Source organism: Haliotis rufescens, unplaced genomic scaffold (assembly GCF_023055435.1).
Source record: "Haliotis rufescens isolate VD_foot unplaced genomic scaffold, xgHalRufe1.0.p SCAF_3, whole genome shotgun sequence".
In the NCBI taxonomy this organism is placed as follows: domain Eukaryota; kingdom Metazoa; phylum Mollusca; class Gastropoda; order Lepetellida; family Haliotidae; genus Haliotis; species Haliotis rufescens.
The window spans coordinates 48,496,320-48,511,552 of NW_025964001.1; the positions used below are offsets into that span (position 1 = coordinate 48,496,320).

The 15,233-nt window shown below is 40.3% G+C and overlaps 1 protein-coding gene across 3 annotated transcripts in view; it reads left to right on the top strand.

The window, feature by feature from the left end:
* Window positions 1-15,233, top strand: part of LOC124149734 (diaminopimelate decarboxylase 1, chloroplastic-like) — a 174,320-nt gene that overhangs the window by 145,955 nt on the left and 13,132 nt on the right. The window contains exon 7 of one of the 3 annotated variants that reach the window (XR_006863147.2): window positions 10,244-10,377. The exons of 1 other annotated variant lie outside the window; for it this stretch is intronic. Coding sequence is in view for 1 of the 2 variants with exons in the window: in XM_046521485.2 (XP_046377441.1) it covers window positions 10,244-10,395 (152 nt within the window). In the remaining variant the exon portion in view is untranslated. Of the gene's footprint in view, window positions 1-10,243; window positions 10,396-15,233 lie in introns of those variants that run through there. One more of the 3 variants, XM_046521485.2, reaches the window with a different exon arrangement.

Consider the following 15,233-nt stretch of genomic DNA (forward strand, 5'->3'; position numbering starts at 1 on the left):
AAAGAAAATAATACCTAGTAATGGCATATAGGATTATTACGCCTGAACGACATTGGACTTGGACTATAACGCCAAGGCTTACTCTGAAGGAGTTACCCCATTGAGAGGCTGCACAGGAAGATTGACAAGGTCAGACAAAGTAAGAGTCAACCATAAGATTAGTGCACTATCACTGAAGCAAAGAATTTGCATAGAAACTGCTACAAAGAGTATATACACAATGTAATAGCCAAGGATAAACGGGCTGCTGAGCATGCTAAGTATGAGCAATATTGCGCTGAGCTGCAGCTATGGAGCCCTTATCGACTCTGATATACCGAGCGTAGCAGTCTGATTTCCAGCGTCCTAAGGCTTTAATCATATGGTCTGGTACATGAGCTGCAGCTGCCAGGGATGTGAGCAGGTTTTCCTGAAAAAAGAGGAAAAGTCTAGGGGGGTCTGCCCCCCCAGAAATTTTTAAAACATTTGATTGTATTTTAAGCAATTTCGTGCAGTTTGGACAACATTCACACCAAGAAATGTAATAAGTCAATGGCAAAAGTCAATAAGTCAAATAAACAAGATGGCAGATGCAGTAAAATTTCGAAGTTTAATCAGTACTTTTAAAAAATCGGGCATAGCTTTCGCGCACCTGGCTACCCGCCAGGTCTGGGAGCAATACTGCCATAAACTTCAACCCCCATCCCCAAGACACAAGGACAACTGTCACAAGCGTGCAATGTCTGACCCTTTCCCCATGTTGAAGCATATTGAAAAAAACTTACCTTGTACTTACCTTTTAATGAAAAAAACAAAACTCCATTGCAAACAGAAGACATTAATACAACATATATCCCCATGACATGGGGTTTTGGACGCTGAAGAAACATTCATAGTTTTCTCGCTTATCACATGAACAACTGTAAAACATCTCATTCACTTACAGGCTAAAAGACAACTTTATCTTAAAAACAAGCCATCAGCTGACTCTGAGTATTTACAATTTCTGTGTGACGCCACACCCCACGATATAGTGCAAGTATTCGTGACAGAAAACGTATGATGTCCGAAAACCAATGCTGGTGAATGCTCTGATCGAAAACAGGACAATCCGCGCCAATTGTCCGGTTTTCGATCATATTTTTCGGACAGTTTTAAAAAAAAATCTTATTAAATTTTTACGCGGAAGATGATTTTTTCCGAGGACTACTGTTTTAAAAAACGCGATTTTCCGCGTTTCCGCGGAGATTTCACATCCCTGAGCTGCAGAAGTGGCCGCTCCGATTCTAAAAGAATGCCCGTTGAATTTCTTGTAGTCGTATCCTGCTGCCGCCAGAGTTTGATGTAGTTTATGAATAAAATAGTCACGGTGGAGAGGTATACCACAATCGGTGAGGAACAAAGGGTCCGAGGCACGGGCCTGAGACTGATGGCGCAGGTTAACATAGTTTTTCATTGCCTGAACGGGGCAAGTTGGTCCGGGCACTGCATGTACAGTAATGGTCACACCTTTCCCTAGCTGATCAGTCTTTGATTGCTTGAGAAACAGATCAAAGCAGGTGTATTCCTCGTTGAAGGTAATCGAATTCATGGATAAATGTTTTTGATACACATATTTGGCACAAGTGAATTCATCACATCTCAAAAAGGCATAGAAGGCTAGACTAAATACAGCCTGCAATAACATGTTAGTATAATGATTGAACAAACGCTTGTCCAATTGGAAACACAAATTGCGCAACACATGAATAGTTATAGGTAAACGCTCTGCTGCCGGCACGCTCTGTGTCCGTTGAATTGCTTTCATGATGGTCTCTAGCCTAAGAGTGTTACATACTGACCATGGATTCTCAATTCCATGTCTTAGATAAGCAAACCTCACAGCAGCGAGATAGCTCCTGATTGTTGTACACTTATAATGTAGTTTGTAGAAGCAGTGTGCTACAAAGCACAAGAGGGTTTGTTCTGTGATAGGAGGCAAAGCAGCAGGCCACCAGCGTACACTACACATGGCCATGAAGTTCAGGAAATTATGAAGTCCTGATTTATAAAACGCCTGCGTTTTCGTGGAGAGTGCTTGTGACCAGAGTTTGTTGAGATCTGAGCAGGTGGAATGGTGATTGCTGTGATTGGAAGACATGGGGTAGGCACACTGTCTGCCTTGGGAGCTAGCTTCATGAATCTGTCCATCTGTAGTCGAGATAAAGAATCAGCTATGCAGTTATCTTTACCTGGTACGTGAGCAGCAACAAAATGGAAGTTACCACAAACAGCGGTCAGTACGAGCTTTCTGACCAGTCTCATGATGAAAGGTGATTTTGATCTACACTTATTGATGATCTCTACGGTGCTAGTGTTATCACAATGGAATTTAATGTTTTTCCTTGACCAGTAATTTCCCCAAATTGCAGCAGCCATGACAATTGGATACAGTTCAAGTAGTGCTATTGACAGGTCACCATTCAGGATATCGAGCAAGTCTGTTGGCCACTGCTGTGCGAACCATTTACCCTGATAATAAGCACCATAACCGATGGATGCTGCTGCATCTGTGTAGAGTTCCATCTCTGGTGCTGCGATCTCGTCCTCGTAGAAGAATGATATGCCATTCCAGTCTGTTAAAAATGAACGCCACATCGAGAGGTCTAGTTTGCACTCCTGGGTAATATTGACATGGTGATGTAGCTGGGGGACAGAATGTGCCAGCTTGAGCAGGTAGCTAACAAAGGCTCTACCTGGTTTAATTACCTGCATAGCAAAATTTAAATGTCCTAACACACTCAACAGTTGTCGTTTGGTGACCTTCCTTCTCTCTTGGACTGAATCGACGACAGCAAAGATTCTAGCTACTTTATCAGCTGGGAGTCACGCTTCCATCTTGTCAGTGTCCAGGATGATACCAAGGTACTCTAAACATGTCGTAGGGCCAATTGTTTTCCTTGGTGACAAAGACCGCCTCCGTGGTCTTGTGGTAGAGCGTCCGCCCGGAGAGCGGAAGGTCCAGGGTTCGATCCCGGGCCGCGTCATACAAAAAGACGTTAAAAGATTGTACTTGTTGTTACCCTGTCTGGCGCTCGGCATTAAGGGGCTAAAACAAGGACTGGTCGGCTCGGAGTCAGTATACTGTGTCTGAGTGGGGTATTCATGTTAAACTGCGGCATGGTATCTCAGTGAGCTAGCACTATAAATCGGCATCAGTCCGGACTAGTACAAGCAGCCACACACACAAATACACGTGCACGCACGTCGCTATATAAGTGCAATAATCTTGGACGCGACGTTAAACCCAATTTCACCTCACCTCACCTCACCTTGGTGACAAAGGAATCTTGAGATCGTTGAAGAGATGTCGCAATTTGCTCATGGTTGCATTGCCCTCGTTCTTATTTGCGTCAATTGTGAGAAAATCATCAAGTAGATGAAGAATATGAGGAATGTGGTACACGTAGGTTGCGATCCAGCAGATGGCTTGAGATAACAGGTCAAAAATTTTAGGGCTGCATGGATCTGGATCCAAAAACCAGTCTGGTAAAGTAGTACAAGCAATTGTCCCAATGGATACCATGTAGATGCCAGAGAGAGTGATGTATGGGTATCAGTTTGAAAGCATCCACAATATCAGCTTTGCACAGATAGGTGTGTCGTCCAAGATGTTTGATGATTTGTATGGCGTCATCCAGCTTGACATACACCAGGGAGTACTGTTCTTTGTCGATGAGGGAGTTTAGACTGGGATTGTCATGGTCGTTATGCGGTGCTGATAAATCAACAATCATGCGTTGTTTCCGAGAATACTTGCCTTCCACGATCCCTATGGGATTGATGCGATGATAGGGAAACGGGGACTCTGTGAACGGACCAATAAGGTAACCCTTATTTAGCTCCGTTTGTAATAAGTTATTAGTGGCATTTGGATCCTTATTGGCAGAGATGAGATTCTTGCAGAATTTTGATTGAGCAGGAGGGTTTTGAATACCCGTAAAGAATCCGTTTGTCATCCCTGCTATTAGTCTTGTCACGAAGTCATTGTCTGGATGGTTGAGCAGGTTGGCAGATAGGCGATGGACGGAAACCGGGGAGGGAGTTGCACCTAGTCAGTTCTTCTTTGAAGATGTTTTATCTTTTCTTTTGCTGGTGCTTTCTTCTGTGTCTAGACTTCGGCACTTCAGGACAGAGTGGGGTTTACGACAGAAGGAACACAGATGTCTGTATTTGCAGTTGACATGGATGCACTTGTCGGCATTGTAATTATTGCAAATTGGAATGCCTTGGTGGATGATGATTGCTCGTCCATGGCGATCAGCTCTTTTGTCCGACTGCCACCGTTGATCAGGAGCGTCAAAGTGTGATGGCTGTGCTTTGGTAGCTTGAGAGGTAGAAACCAGGGAGCAAAACTGTGTAGAATGTCCAACATCGTGACAAAGTTGACATGCATTGAGTCGTCGTCCCGTGAATATTGTTCTGTATAACTCGTTATCCACTGTTCCCCAGTTGACTTTCCAGTTTTGCTGCTCCAGTAATGCTGCTGCCTTTGCCGAGAAACGCTTGTGGTACTGGTAGTACGTTAAATCTTGGTATTGTGCATGCATTTCAATGATGGTGCGCTGATATTTGTCCATCTCTTTCCTGCGTTGTGGCCAGCGACTAATCATGATGTCCTTATAGCGACCAAATGCAATGATGAAGTTACCAATTGTTAATGGCTGCCGCAATCTTGAATCCCCATTGTTAGACCCCTTAAGAAGCAAGTCCATGTCATCTACATGTATAGTTTTGGACGGAGTAGAAAGATCATCTGGCATAAGCAGAAGAGCTAAGTTGATATCTCTACCTTCACATATTTGGCGCCGGAGTGTAGTTGAGACCACTTCCACCTCGGGTGTAGTACCATCCAAGATTTGTTGTGGCAAAGCTGGGAAGTTACCTTCGGGCTCCACTGCGAAGGGGTCGTCTTTGGCAAATCTGGCCGTGTATAAGCCATAACCATGGTGAGGGCCGGATGGTGGGTCCATGATGAAATGTTCAGGCACTGAGAAATTTGGTTGTGGCTGCTGTGGGGGTTGTTGTGGTGGTGGAGGTTGTGACAGTTGTGTGATCTGCTGACGTTGCACATGCGTTTGTAGGTTTTCCACTGTCTGTTTCAGTGACTGAAATGCGATCATAATGTCTGAAAGGTTAACACTGGACTGTGGGGGGATGTCCGGAGGAAGCTCTTGAGAGTTTCTGTCATTATCAGGGATGTTGTCACTCCCGGAGGGCTGGTTGTGCAGAAGGTGAAAATTGTCAGTATAAAACTGTATAAAGCCCCTGGTATTCTTAGATTCTCCGCGTGAAGAATTTCCCCTGTATCAGCAATCTGGAGATCGACATGAGATTCTGCGTTACCCGATCGCCCCGGGGTTGCTGACTTCCTTGATGACCTGGGTGTCTTTTTACGTCTCACAGGTGGCATTCTCACTGTGAAGCACGGCTACGCTAATTTCAACTCGAGTAACACGCCTGGAGAGGCAGGATGGTTACGATTAAAAACTGCTTGTCATTGTTTACAACTGATAACAATGGCTGCTGACCTGTACCCACTGCGCATGCGTGGGAGGAAGGCTTGTAAGCTTCCTGAGAGGAAACTCATGTCTGCGCATGCTCCTGTCAAACTTCCTTCCTGTCAAAACAAATTGTTACAACTACAATGGGTGTGGCTGTTGTAGGCACAAGCCGTTGTCTAAGCAATAAACTGGAAAGGTTAAGAGTGCATTTGGGAAGGGATTTATGTAGCTGGTACAAGCTAGGTCAGCATGACCTGCATAAATATGTACGTAGCACCACCTTGTCGTACTCAGTGTCACCAATGTGTGATGAGCAAATTGTTGCTAACCGCAGCATAGCACACATATACCAACAAATTAAACATAAGTAAAGTAATACATGCAAGTAGCAAGAATAATACATGGTTGTTTTATTGTCGTTATAAATGTGCTCATAGTACCGAAGAGCTATAAATTAAAGCACAGGGGAGTACATATGCTGGGTTGGTAGATGATCTCTTTTAACATCTGACTCGCTTGAAAGGCATTTCTTAGAAGGTGACAAATGACAAATTAAACAAAAATTATTTTTTATGGATAACAATTTCTTTATAATACTGTAATTGTGATGTTTTGGTATAGATTTGTATACCATTGTCAAGCATGACTGACTAATGAACATGGTAGAAATTGAATTCTAATTAACATGAAGCCATAAAAACAGAAAACATTTGCTTGATGATTTCCTGGTAGATGGATGTGATGACATAGCCTAGATCTCTGTTGATAGAAGGCTGGTGGTGGTGACTCTTGGATGTTTTCACAATTGATGTTGGGATTGGGCCAGTTGCTGATATGGTCTGAGACAGCTGATTTACTGTCTGATTTGATGGTTGAAGTTTTGAGCTCTGTGATTCTGGTGTTGATGGGGCGGGATGTTTCACCTACATAGGAATCTCCACAGTTAGTCACTTTTGTAAACAACACCTATGGGTTGTTGCAGTTTAGTGGTGTTTCTGCAGCTGGTTCTCAGTAGGGTAGCTAGGCTTCCTCATCATGTGTTCTCTGTACATCATGTTGTTACGGTTGTTACTTCTGTTGCTATTAGTTAACCTACTCATGATAATCCTATGACAATTGTCATTACTGTTATTCCTTCACATACCATAAATAATTCTGTACTATCTTTATAAGTCAGTCCTGCTTGACAACAGTATAAGAATCTATCTTGAAATGTCACAATTACAGTATGATAAAGAAGTTGTTATCCATAAAAACATTTTTGTCTACTTTGGCTTGTTTATTTCTTTGGATTTCAATAGTTTCTATATTTTTCTTTTTGGACTGAGCATATAATGTGAAACGCTGCTTTCAATAGTAGAGGTATGATTCACAAACACTACAACTTATGATTATCCCGGGCAAAGCAGTTAGCAATTACCGGTAGATGGTTGGTCATACCACAAAAACCACATCTTGGTTTGAACGGCCTTGTCCATTCAGAAAAAGAAGACTGACCAGTCTTGTAAGGACTTGAATTAGCCACAACAGTTTTTCTACCACTATTTCCTGTAAATCCTGATTTGTAATGACTGTGAAAGTAACCTGATTTACCCTCTTGTTTGCTGACATTTATGAATAGACTTATGAACAAAGACATAATTGATAGCAGTAATCGATGCATCTTGTAATGTGACAATCCTCAGGTTCTCCAAATGCATCATAAGACTAGTAAGTATACAACTGTTCACCTCTTCAAAATGAACCATCTCTCTCAACTTGGAATAGTTCTTACCCAAATCTGCCCTTGACCACTTGTCAAACAAACTTTCCTTCCAAATTTCAAACTTACAGTAATTTTCAGAATCTCACATTTTCAGATATCTAGCTTGCTGCTGGTAGTTTCATACATTGTACATGATACAAATAAAGTTAATAAATAAGGTAATAAAATATAATAGCATTGCAATGTTCTCAATATTAAACCATAAATACATTGTCACATGAACCAAAACATTCAATAGTTTAACAATCTAAATGCCACTTAATTTGTGGTGTCTAATAATCAATGTAAACAAACCTTAAACCTATGAATACACAATTCCATTTAGAAAGTGGTCAAAGGTAACATGTTATTTTTGGGATTTTTTGGGACTTTCTTAGTAAAGTACAGATTCCTGTACTTTTTTTGGTTCAGTCCCATCCGGGATTCGAACCCACTTTGCCACAGAGAGGCAACTAATTGCCAGCACACAAAGTCAGTGATCTAACCCACTCAGCCACTGAAGCTTCAACAAAATGAAAGTCCGACAACTGGTTTGTTTGTTTTGTTTGTTTGTTGTTTTACGCCCCACTCAGCAATATTCCAGCTGTATGACAGCGGCCTGTAAATAATCGAATCTGGACCAGACAATCCAGTGATTAATATCATGAGCATCGATCCACGCAATTTGGATCAATGACATGCATCAACCAAGTCAGCGAGCCTGACCACCCGATCCCGTTAGTCGCCTTTTACGACTAGCATATTCACCTTTTACGGCAAGCATGGGTTGCTGAAGACCTATTCTACCCCGGAATCTTCACGGGTCCTGACAACTGGTAGCCTTGAGATCACATACTTTGTGTACCCCTCTGACAAGTGTAAATTGGCACAGCACCAAAGACCGAAAGCTATGAATACATAATGACATTTAGAAAGTGGTGAAATGTAACAAATGGTATATTTGGGATAACACTTTCTAAGTAAAGTACAAATTCTTGTACTTTTTTGTACAAGAAAAAAAGTATGTGATCTAGACTACTAGTTGTCAGACTTTCATTTTGTGGAAGCCTCGGTGGCTGAGTGGGTTAGATCACTGTGTGCTGGCGATTAGGTGCCTCACTCTGGCAGCGTGGGCTCGGATCCTGGATGGGACTCAACCCCCAAAATAACATTGTCGACACCACTTGATTACCTCTGCATTCAATGAGTCTTGACAGCACCCTAATTACCTAGGGCCAATCACTTAAAACAATAAATGTCACCCACCACCTAGTTAGTGTCAAAGCATACACATCCTAAAGTTCCAAATAGTTCAAAACCTTAAATCTTAATCCCTAATATGGTTGGTCCCCACACCCTAAGCTTGTTTTGATTGGTCTACCAATGATATTATATGTATACATGTAGTATAAATATCAGTGTGGGAAGAAGTGTCTACGCAATAAACAATACTTTAAACAAAACACTTAACGATAAGCTAAATGCAATCCAGTATCAAGACTTGATACCACTGGTACACCACTTATGGCACTACAGCTAGGCTCTAACAGGCGAAATTCTCCTGAATTTACCCCGTGGACAATTAACTATAAATGTCTGGACCTCAACCTAGTCAAACACCTAAGTCTAAGAAATAGGTTCTTAAATGCAACAAGGCTGAGGTAAACTCCTGTTGTACAGTCATTGGCCAGCAATGCTGTTTGCGACCAATCAAGGCATTCCTACAATATTTGCAATTGGGGCATCATAATTCATGGCGGAGCATACAATACGCAGCTCAAGAGCACTCAAGTAGGAAACAGCCTGACTTGCCTTACCCTTAAACTTGCTCTGCACCAATATATGGCACATAGTTTAGGCCAGTTTAACTCTCTCAGTTGAACTAATGCAGCGTGAGATGCATCTTACAGGCGAATATTCACAAGTTAGCAACAATGATAGTAACTAGTCAGTACAGATATATATATAACTGACTTGATCTTAATACACGTAGGTTATTGTATCTACTAAGCCACGACACAGTCTAAAAAGGTTAACAAACTTTGGCTTAAACCATCTGTTTTAAGCAGCTTCTGTCTTCACAGTTCGACACAGAGTCTAGCCTTTGGTCTTGTATCAGGGACACCAATGCGGCAAAGGAACAAAGTTCGGGAATTTTCCTCAAGAGGAAATACAGCAAAAGCTATACACAGATGTATGAATGGGAAACGTCCACTCGGGCAGTAGTGCATCTCAAGCAGCCTCCAAGGCTATTAAGTGTGTTTGTTAACTTTAATCCTATGCTACGGATTAGCATTTAGAATAACATGAGTAATAAGATCATCAAGATAAGGTACAGTGTTTGCACATGTTTTCTGTAGAATAAAGACCCAAATGGTAACACCTGAAAGGTAACTAAAAACCAAAGGGAATTATATATTTAACATACACAAGCAATAAATATACAAGGGGCGGTCCTTTAATCAGGACCTCATCACTGCAATCATGATGGATATCTCAGTTTGTCCCTTCTAATGCCAGGTATGCATGTCCAACTAGGACTATGTAGTTTGATGAACATGATTTCGGGATGTCTATTGTGCGGACATGAAACAGCAGATGTGATGCTAAATTTTAAATCACTCACTTGCTTTTCTCTTCAGATGCAGTTGCAATACAGTCTGACACATTTAATTTTTAATTCATTCTCTCAGTTTTATGGGTAACAAAAGCCAAAGAAATTTATTTTGATAAAAAATGTAAATGTTAAGTATATCTTATACTGTACAAAGAAAATGAATAACATGTCCACACATTACCGGTAATAAAATCAATTTTTGTAAATATCTACATTCACTTTCTCTGTATTTTTTCAGCGCAAGAAAATATCTATCAACAGTTTGTATGTTATGTTAATCAGATGAATTTTAATGTTGCTTTACTCAAAATATTTGCACCAATGCGCTTTGCTTAAAACTATTACTGCATCATATACAAGGTTCCAACTCCTGGAGGTCTGGTGGAATGTATTCAGTCAGCATTAGTGGACTCTGAAGTAACACTGATCTTGGAACCAGGACGCTCTCTTGTTGGCAACACAGCAATCTTAGCAACCACCGTTCTTGGAACCAAAGGAAACCAAACTAAACGGTAATTACAGATACTCGTACAGTCTGCTCTGGGTAGAATGAACTTGGAGAAATCTATTATATTAAGTAAGGATAAGAATTTATGGATGAACAACTTCTTTATTACAATTAAGAGCGATGTGTCCGTCTAGGTTCTAACACCATTATCAAGCAAGTGATAACTGTGTTAGAACCTACACCGAAAAGTCGCTCTTAATTGTAATAAAGAAGTTGTTCATCCATAAATTCTTATCCTTACTTAGTACTCCAACTTCTTAATGTCTATCAAAGAAGTTATCTATTATATTGCAGTGACAATTCAAATCCTGAGCACTGGTATGCATCTGTATTGTTCTTGTGAATTTGGGGCGGGGGATATAGGAACAGAATTTGTCCATCCGTCCATCCGTCTGTCCATCTGCATCTCAATAGGGACACATTTTCTCAAAATATTTTAAAGTTCAGAAATAAAATTTTACACACTGATATTATTGGTCATGATCTCAAATGAGTAGAAAATTGGGGCTTTAATAATTCATTTTTTACAGAGTTATGGCGCTTGCTCAATGCCTTTCAACTTAGTGCCTAGTGTTTGAAATGGGGGCAAGTTTTCTCAGAAACTACTGAAGTGACAAGAATGAAAGTTTGCTTGCTTATCTAAGACATACGTGTCTAGATTGACTTAAAGAATTGTGCGCGAAAATGAAGCAGTAAAAACAGTGCGCCAAAACGCACCCAAACAAACATTCAATGGATATGAAAATGTTGTGTTTCACATGCAAAAGGCACTTAACATGTTACATGACTGTGGTTTTGAGTTGAGTTGTGCAAAAGTTGTCAGGTGGCAACATGTGCTCTTCGTTTAGTCCCAAGATGGGGACTTAGAATAGAAATGTTGTTATTAAACAACATAGTAACAGAGTTCACATATAGAAGTGAATTTATCCACAAGAAGTGGATACAAATTGTTCATTATAGAAAATAGTGTAATTGATTAGATACATTAAAAGTTTGAACTTGTTTCAATAGTTTTTTGTTTTGAATTTAGGGGTTATCTTCACTCCATTTAATGGTAGCAGAGCGTGGTTTGTTTAATGCAAAATGGTTTCAGTTGCTTTTCAACTGTACTAGAATAGGAAACAGTTGAGTTTGAATGTCAACATTTACTTTAGTTGAAAATTATTATTGCAGCAGTTGCTCTTTCTCAAGTTATGTTGGAACAAAAGTCAATCACTTCCCAAAAAGGAAGCGATAAAATGGACTCTTCAAATGAAGGAAACGAAGAATTAGAACAGCTTATTCGTAGCCTTAAACAGCAAAATCAAAAGCTAAATTTGTGTTTACAAAGGGAAGAAATAAGCTGAATACTCTAGTCGAACAAGATATGTCAACACGAAAAGCAGTAAGAGAAGACTTTGATGAAGTGAGTTCTCTTCAGGTGAAAGTCATGGATATCATGGTAAAACTTACACAGGCTTACACAGAAGTTCATGACATAGAGAATGTGAACAAGGTTGACGCTGAAATATCAAAACTTGAATGTGAAACTTCTGAAGTGATAGACAAAGCAAAGGAGTACTTAGATAGTGGTTCAAGTACTTGTTCTCTGTCCAGCCATAGATTGTACAGGTTGTTCAAAGGTGATAAAAAGCCTGATCTTCATAGAGGTCAAACTGTAGTTGTGGGACAAAGACATGACCTCAATGAAAATAGCAAGGCAACAAGTGGTGTGAAAGGAGGTCATACCAAAAATAAACAGAAATATAATCCTAAAAACGATTATTCTGTGAAACAGACAGTAGCATATGGAAATGAAGGAAACATGGGGATGGGGGGCTTGTGTGACACTGATGATGATCAGCATGGGTTTCCTAATCACAATGAAGGTAGGTTTGAAAACACAGAAAAGCAAAACATCGCTGTTGGTAATGATATGTGGAAACAACTAAAACATGTTTCAATACCAGTGTTTTATGGAGATGTCAAGACATATGAGAGTTGGAATGCCGCCTTCATGACATGTATAGATCAGTCTCCTGCAACTTCTGTATACAAACTCCTCCAGTTGCGACAGTATCTTTCAGGTGAAGCATTGAAAGTGGTTGAAAGTTTAGGCCATGGTGCTGTTGCCTATGATGTTGCATTAGACAGGTTAGAGAGAAAATATGGGGGAAGACGGCGTCAAATAGCCATTCATATGGAAGAGTTGAGTAACTTCAAACCTATTTGTGAAGGTGTTGCCAGAGATGTTGAATGGTTTGCAGACATTTTAGATGTTGCAGTTGTCAATTTGAAAGAAAATGATAGATTTGAAGAGTTTGGAAATGGGTTGTTCTACTCTAGCCTACTTAAAAAGATGACAGAACCAATGGTTGCACGATATTAGAGGTGCGTTTCTGAAACGGAGAGACAGGAGTCTGTTGAAGCTTTGCGAACATGGGTTATACAGGAAGGAGAGTTCCTTACCATTGCTTCAGAGACAATTCATGGTGTTGTAAAAAAAAAGGTAAGTCAGATGAAAAGAAAACGTTGTCTTGTATCTTTGTTACCACAAAGACAGAATCCAGTAACACATTCAGCAGTAAAATAGAAGCTGCAGTCTTTGTAAAGAGAACATCCATGAAATGTGGAGATGTAATGTAGAGGTATGGATATTTCTGAAAGATGGGATGATGCGAAGAAAGCAAATCTTTGCTTCAGGTGTCTTGGTAGAAATCATAGTGGTAAAACATGTAAACGTATGGCACAATCCACAATAGATTGTTGCACAATGACAAAGACGGTATGTACAATATGCGTGACAAAAGATTAAACAGTTCTAACAGGTTAGAAGGTGAATGTACTGAGACTGGAAATGACACTAAAGAGATTCAAAAGGGTGAAGGTGAAAGGTCTCATGCCATTTTACCTAGTGTGGTACAAAAGGCTGTAATAGCACTTCGAACTGTACCAGTGATACTTTCAAATAGCAACAAACATGTCACTGTGAATGCATTATTGGATGATGCTAGTACAAGGTTGTACATCAACGCAGATGTAGCAGCAGAATTGGGTCTGTAAAGGCAGTTACAGAGAATATCTGTGAATGTATTGAATGGGAAAATGGAAACTTTCGAGACTAAACCTGTAGAGTTTAGACTTCAAAGTATTGATGGCGTTGTAACTACAAATCTTACAGCATTGACAACAACAAAGGTCACGGGAAATATGAAGGTCACTGATTGGAAAAGTACAAAAACAATTGGTGTCATTTGCAAAACACTGAATTTCCAAACACAGGGCAAAGTCCATCTGTTGATCTGTTGATAGGCATAGACCACTTAGATCTGCATTGCTCTTATGAAGAGGTTCAAGGAAACCCAGGAGAGCCAATTGCAAGGAGGACACCTCTGGGATGGACATGTATTGGGAATATTGAACATCCAGGGAAAAATCCTCACACAGTGTTTGCAGATGCATACTTCACAAACGAAGTTGATGTTGAACTCAATACAATGTACCTTGATGTGCAAGTTTTTGGATGTAGAAGATTACACTCCAGAGCTCTTGTTAACGCCTGATGATAGGAATGCTCTTGCTAAAGTGCAGGATACATTGTTGTATGAAAATGAACGTTATCAAGTTGGCATTCCTTGGAAAGATTATGTCCAAAATCTTGACTTATTGGACGTCTTACTTCGCTTTAGAAAGCATCCAGTTTCACTTGTTTGTGATATTGAGGCAATGTACATGCAAATCAAAATACCAGAATGTGACAGATCATACCACAGGTTCCTTTGGAGATCTTTGAAATTGAATACCTGAAATTGATGTATATGAATTTAGTCATGTAGCACCGCTAAAAGCTGTGAGCATACCTCGATTGGAATTGATGGCTGCCATAGTTGGTCTGGGGTTAGTTTTGACTGGCACATGCACTGAACTTTGAAATCCAAACTGTTAAGTTCTGGTCAGACAGTTTGAATGTCCTATGCTGGATAAAATTCAACAGTAGATCGTTCAAAGCATTTGTAGCCAACAGGGTTTGGGAAATACAGTCTGTTACTAAACCATCTAAGTGGAACCATGTTCCCTCTGAAATGAACCCAGCTGACATGTCTCTGCATCAGAACTGGCAAACAACAAGTTCTGGTGGTCAGGTCCTGAATTCCTAGAAAAAGAAGAAACAGAATGGCCAGTGCAAAAAAGATCATGGTACAATAATGACAAATCAAGTGACAAAACAGAACAGCTACAGTGATTCTACATGGACATCTTCCTCTAACAAAAAGACATTTATAGAAACATTTCTCAAAATGGTGGCAAAATACACCAGGATCTGTGTCTGAGTGGGGAATTCATTTTAAACTGTGGCATATTGTATCTCAGTGTGCTAGCACTCTCAATCGGCATCAGGCAGGCATGCAGGCAGCTATATAAGTGTAATAATCTTGGATGTGACGTTAAACTCAATTTTACCTCACCTCAAATGAGTACGTCTCAAAAAGTGTTTCCCATATGTTTGCTGAACCATTGTGAGCACACCAGGCAAGTTTCTAATTATTAATCAGAATTTTTTTAATTTGTTAGACTTCGTTTTCCTAAGGAATAAACAAATTTGACTTCGGTTCTAATGAGGGTTTCATTTTGCAGAGCGTAACTCTTAAACTATTAATTGTATCAAGTTGAAACTTTGTAAGCACATTTAAGAATTGAACGTCAGTTTGGATGGGTTCATTGAAGTGTGAGTGAGTGAGTGAATATGGTTTAACGCCGCTTTTAGCAATATTCCAGCAATATCACGGCGGGGGACACCAGAAATGGGCTTCACACATTGTACCCATGTCGGGAATCGAACCCGGGTCTTCGGCGAGACGAGCT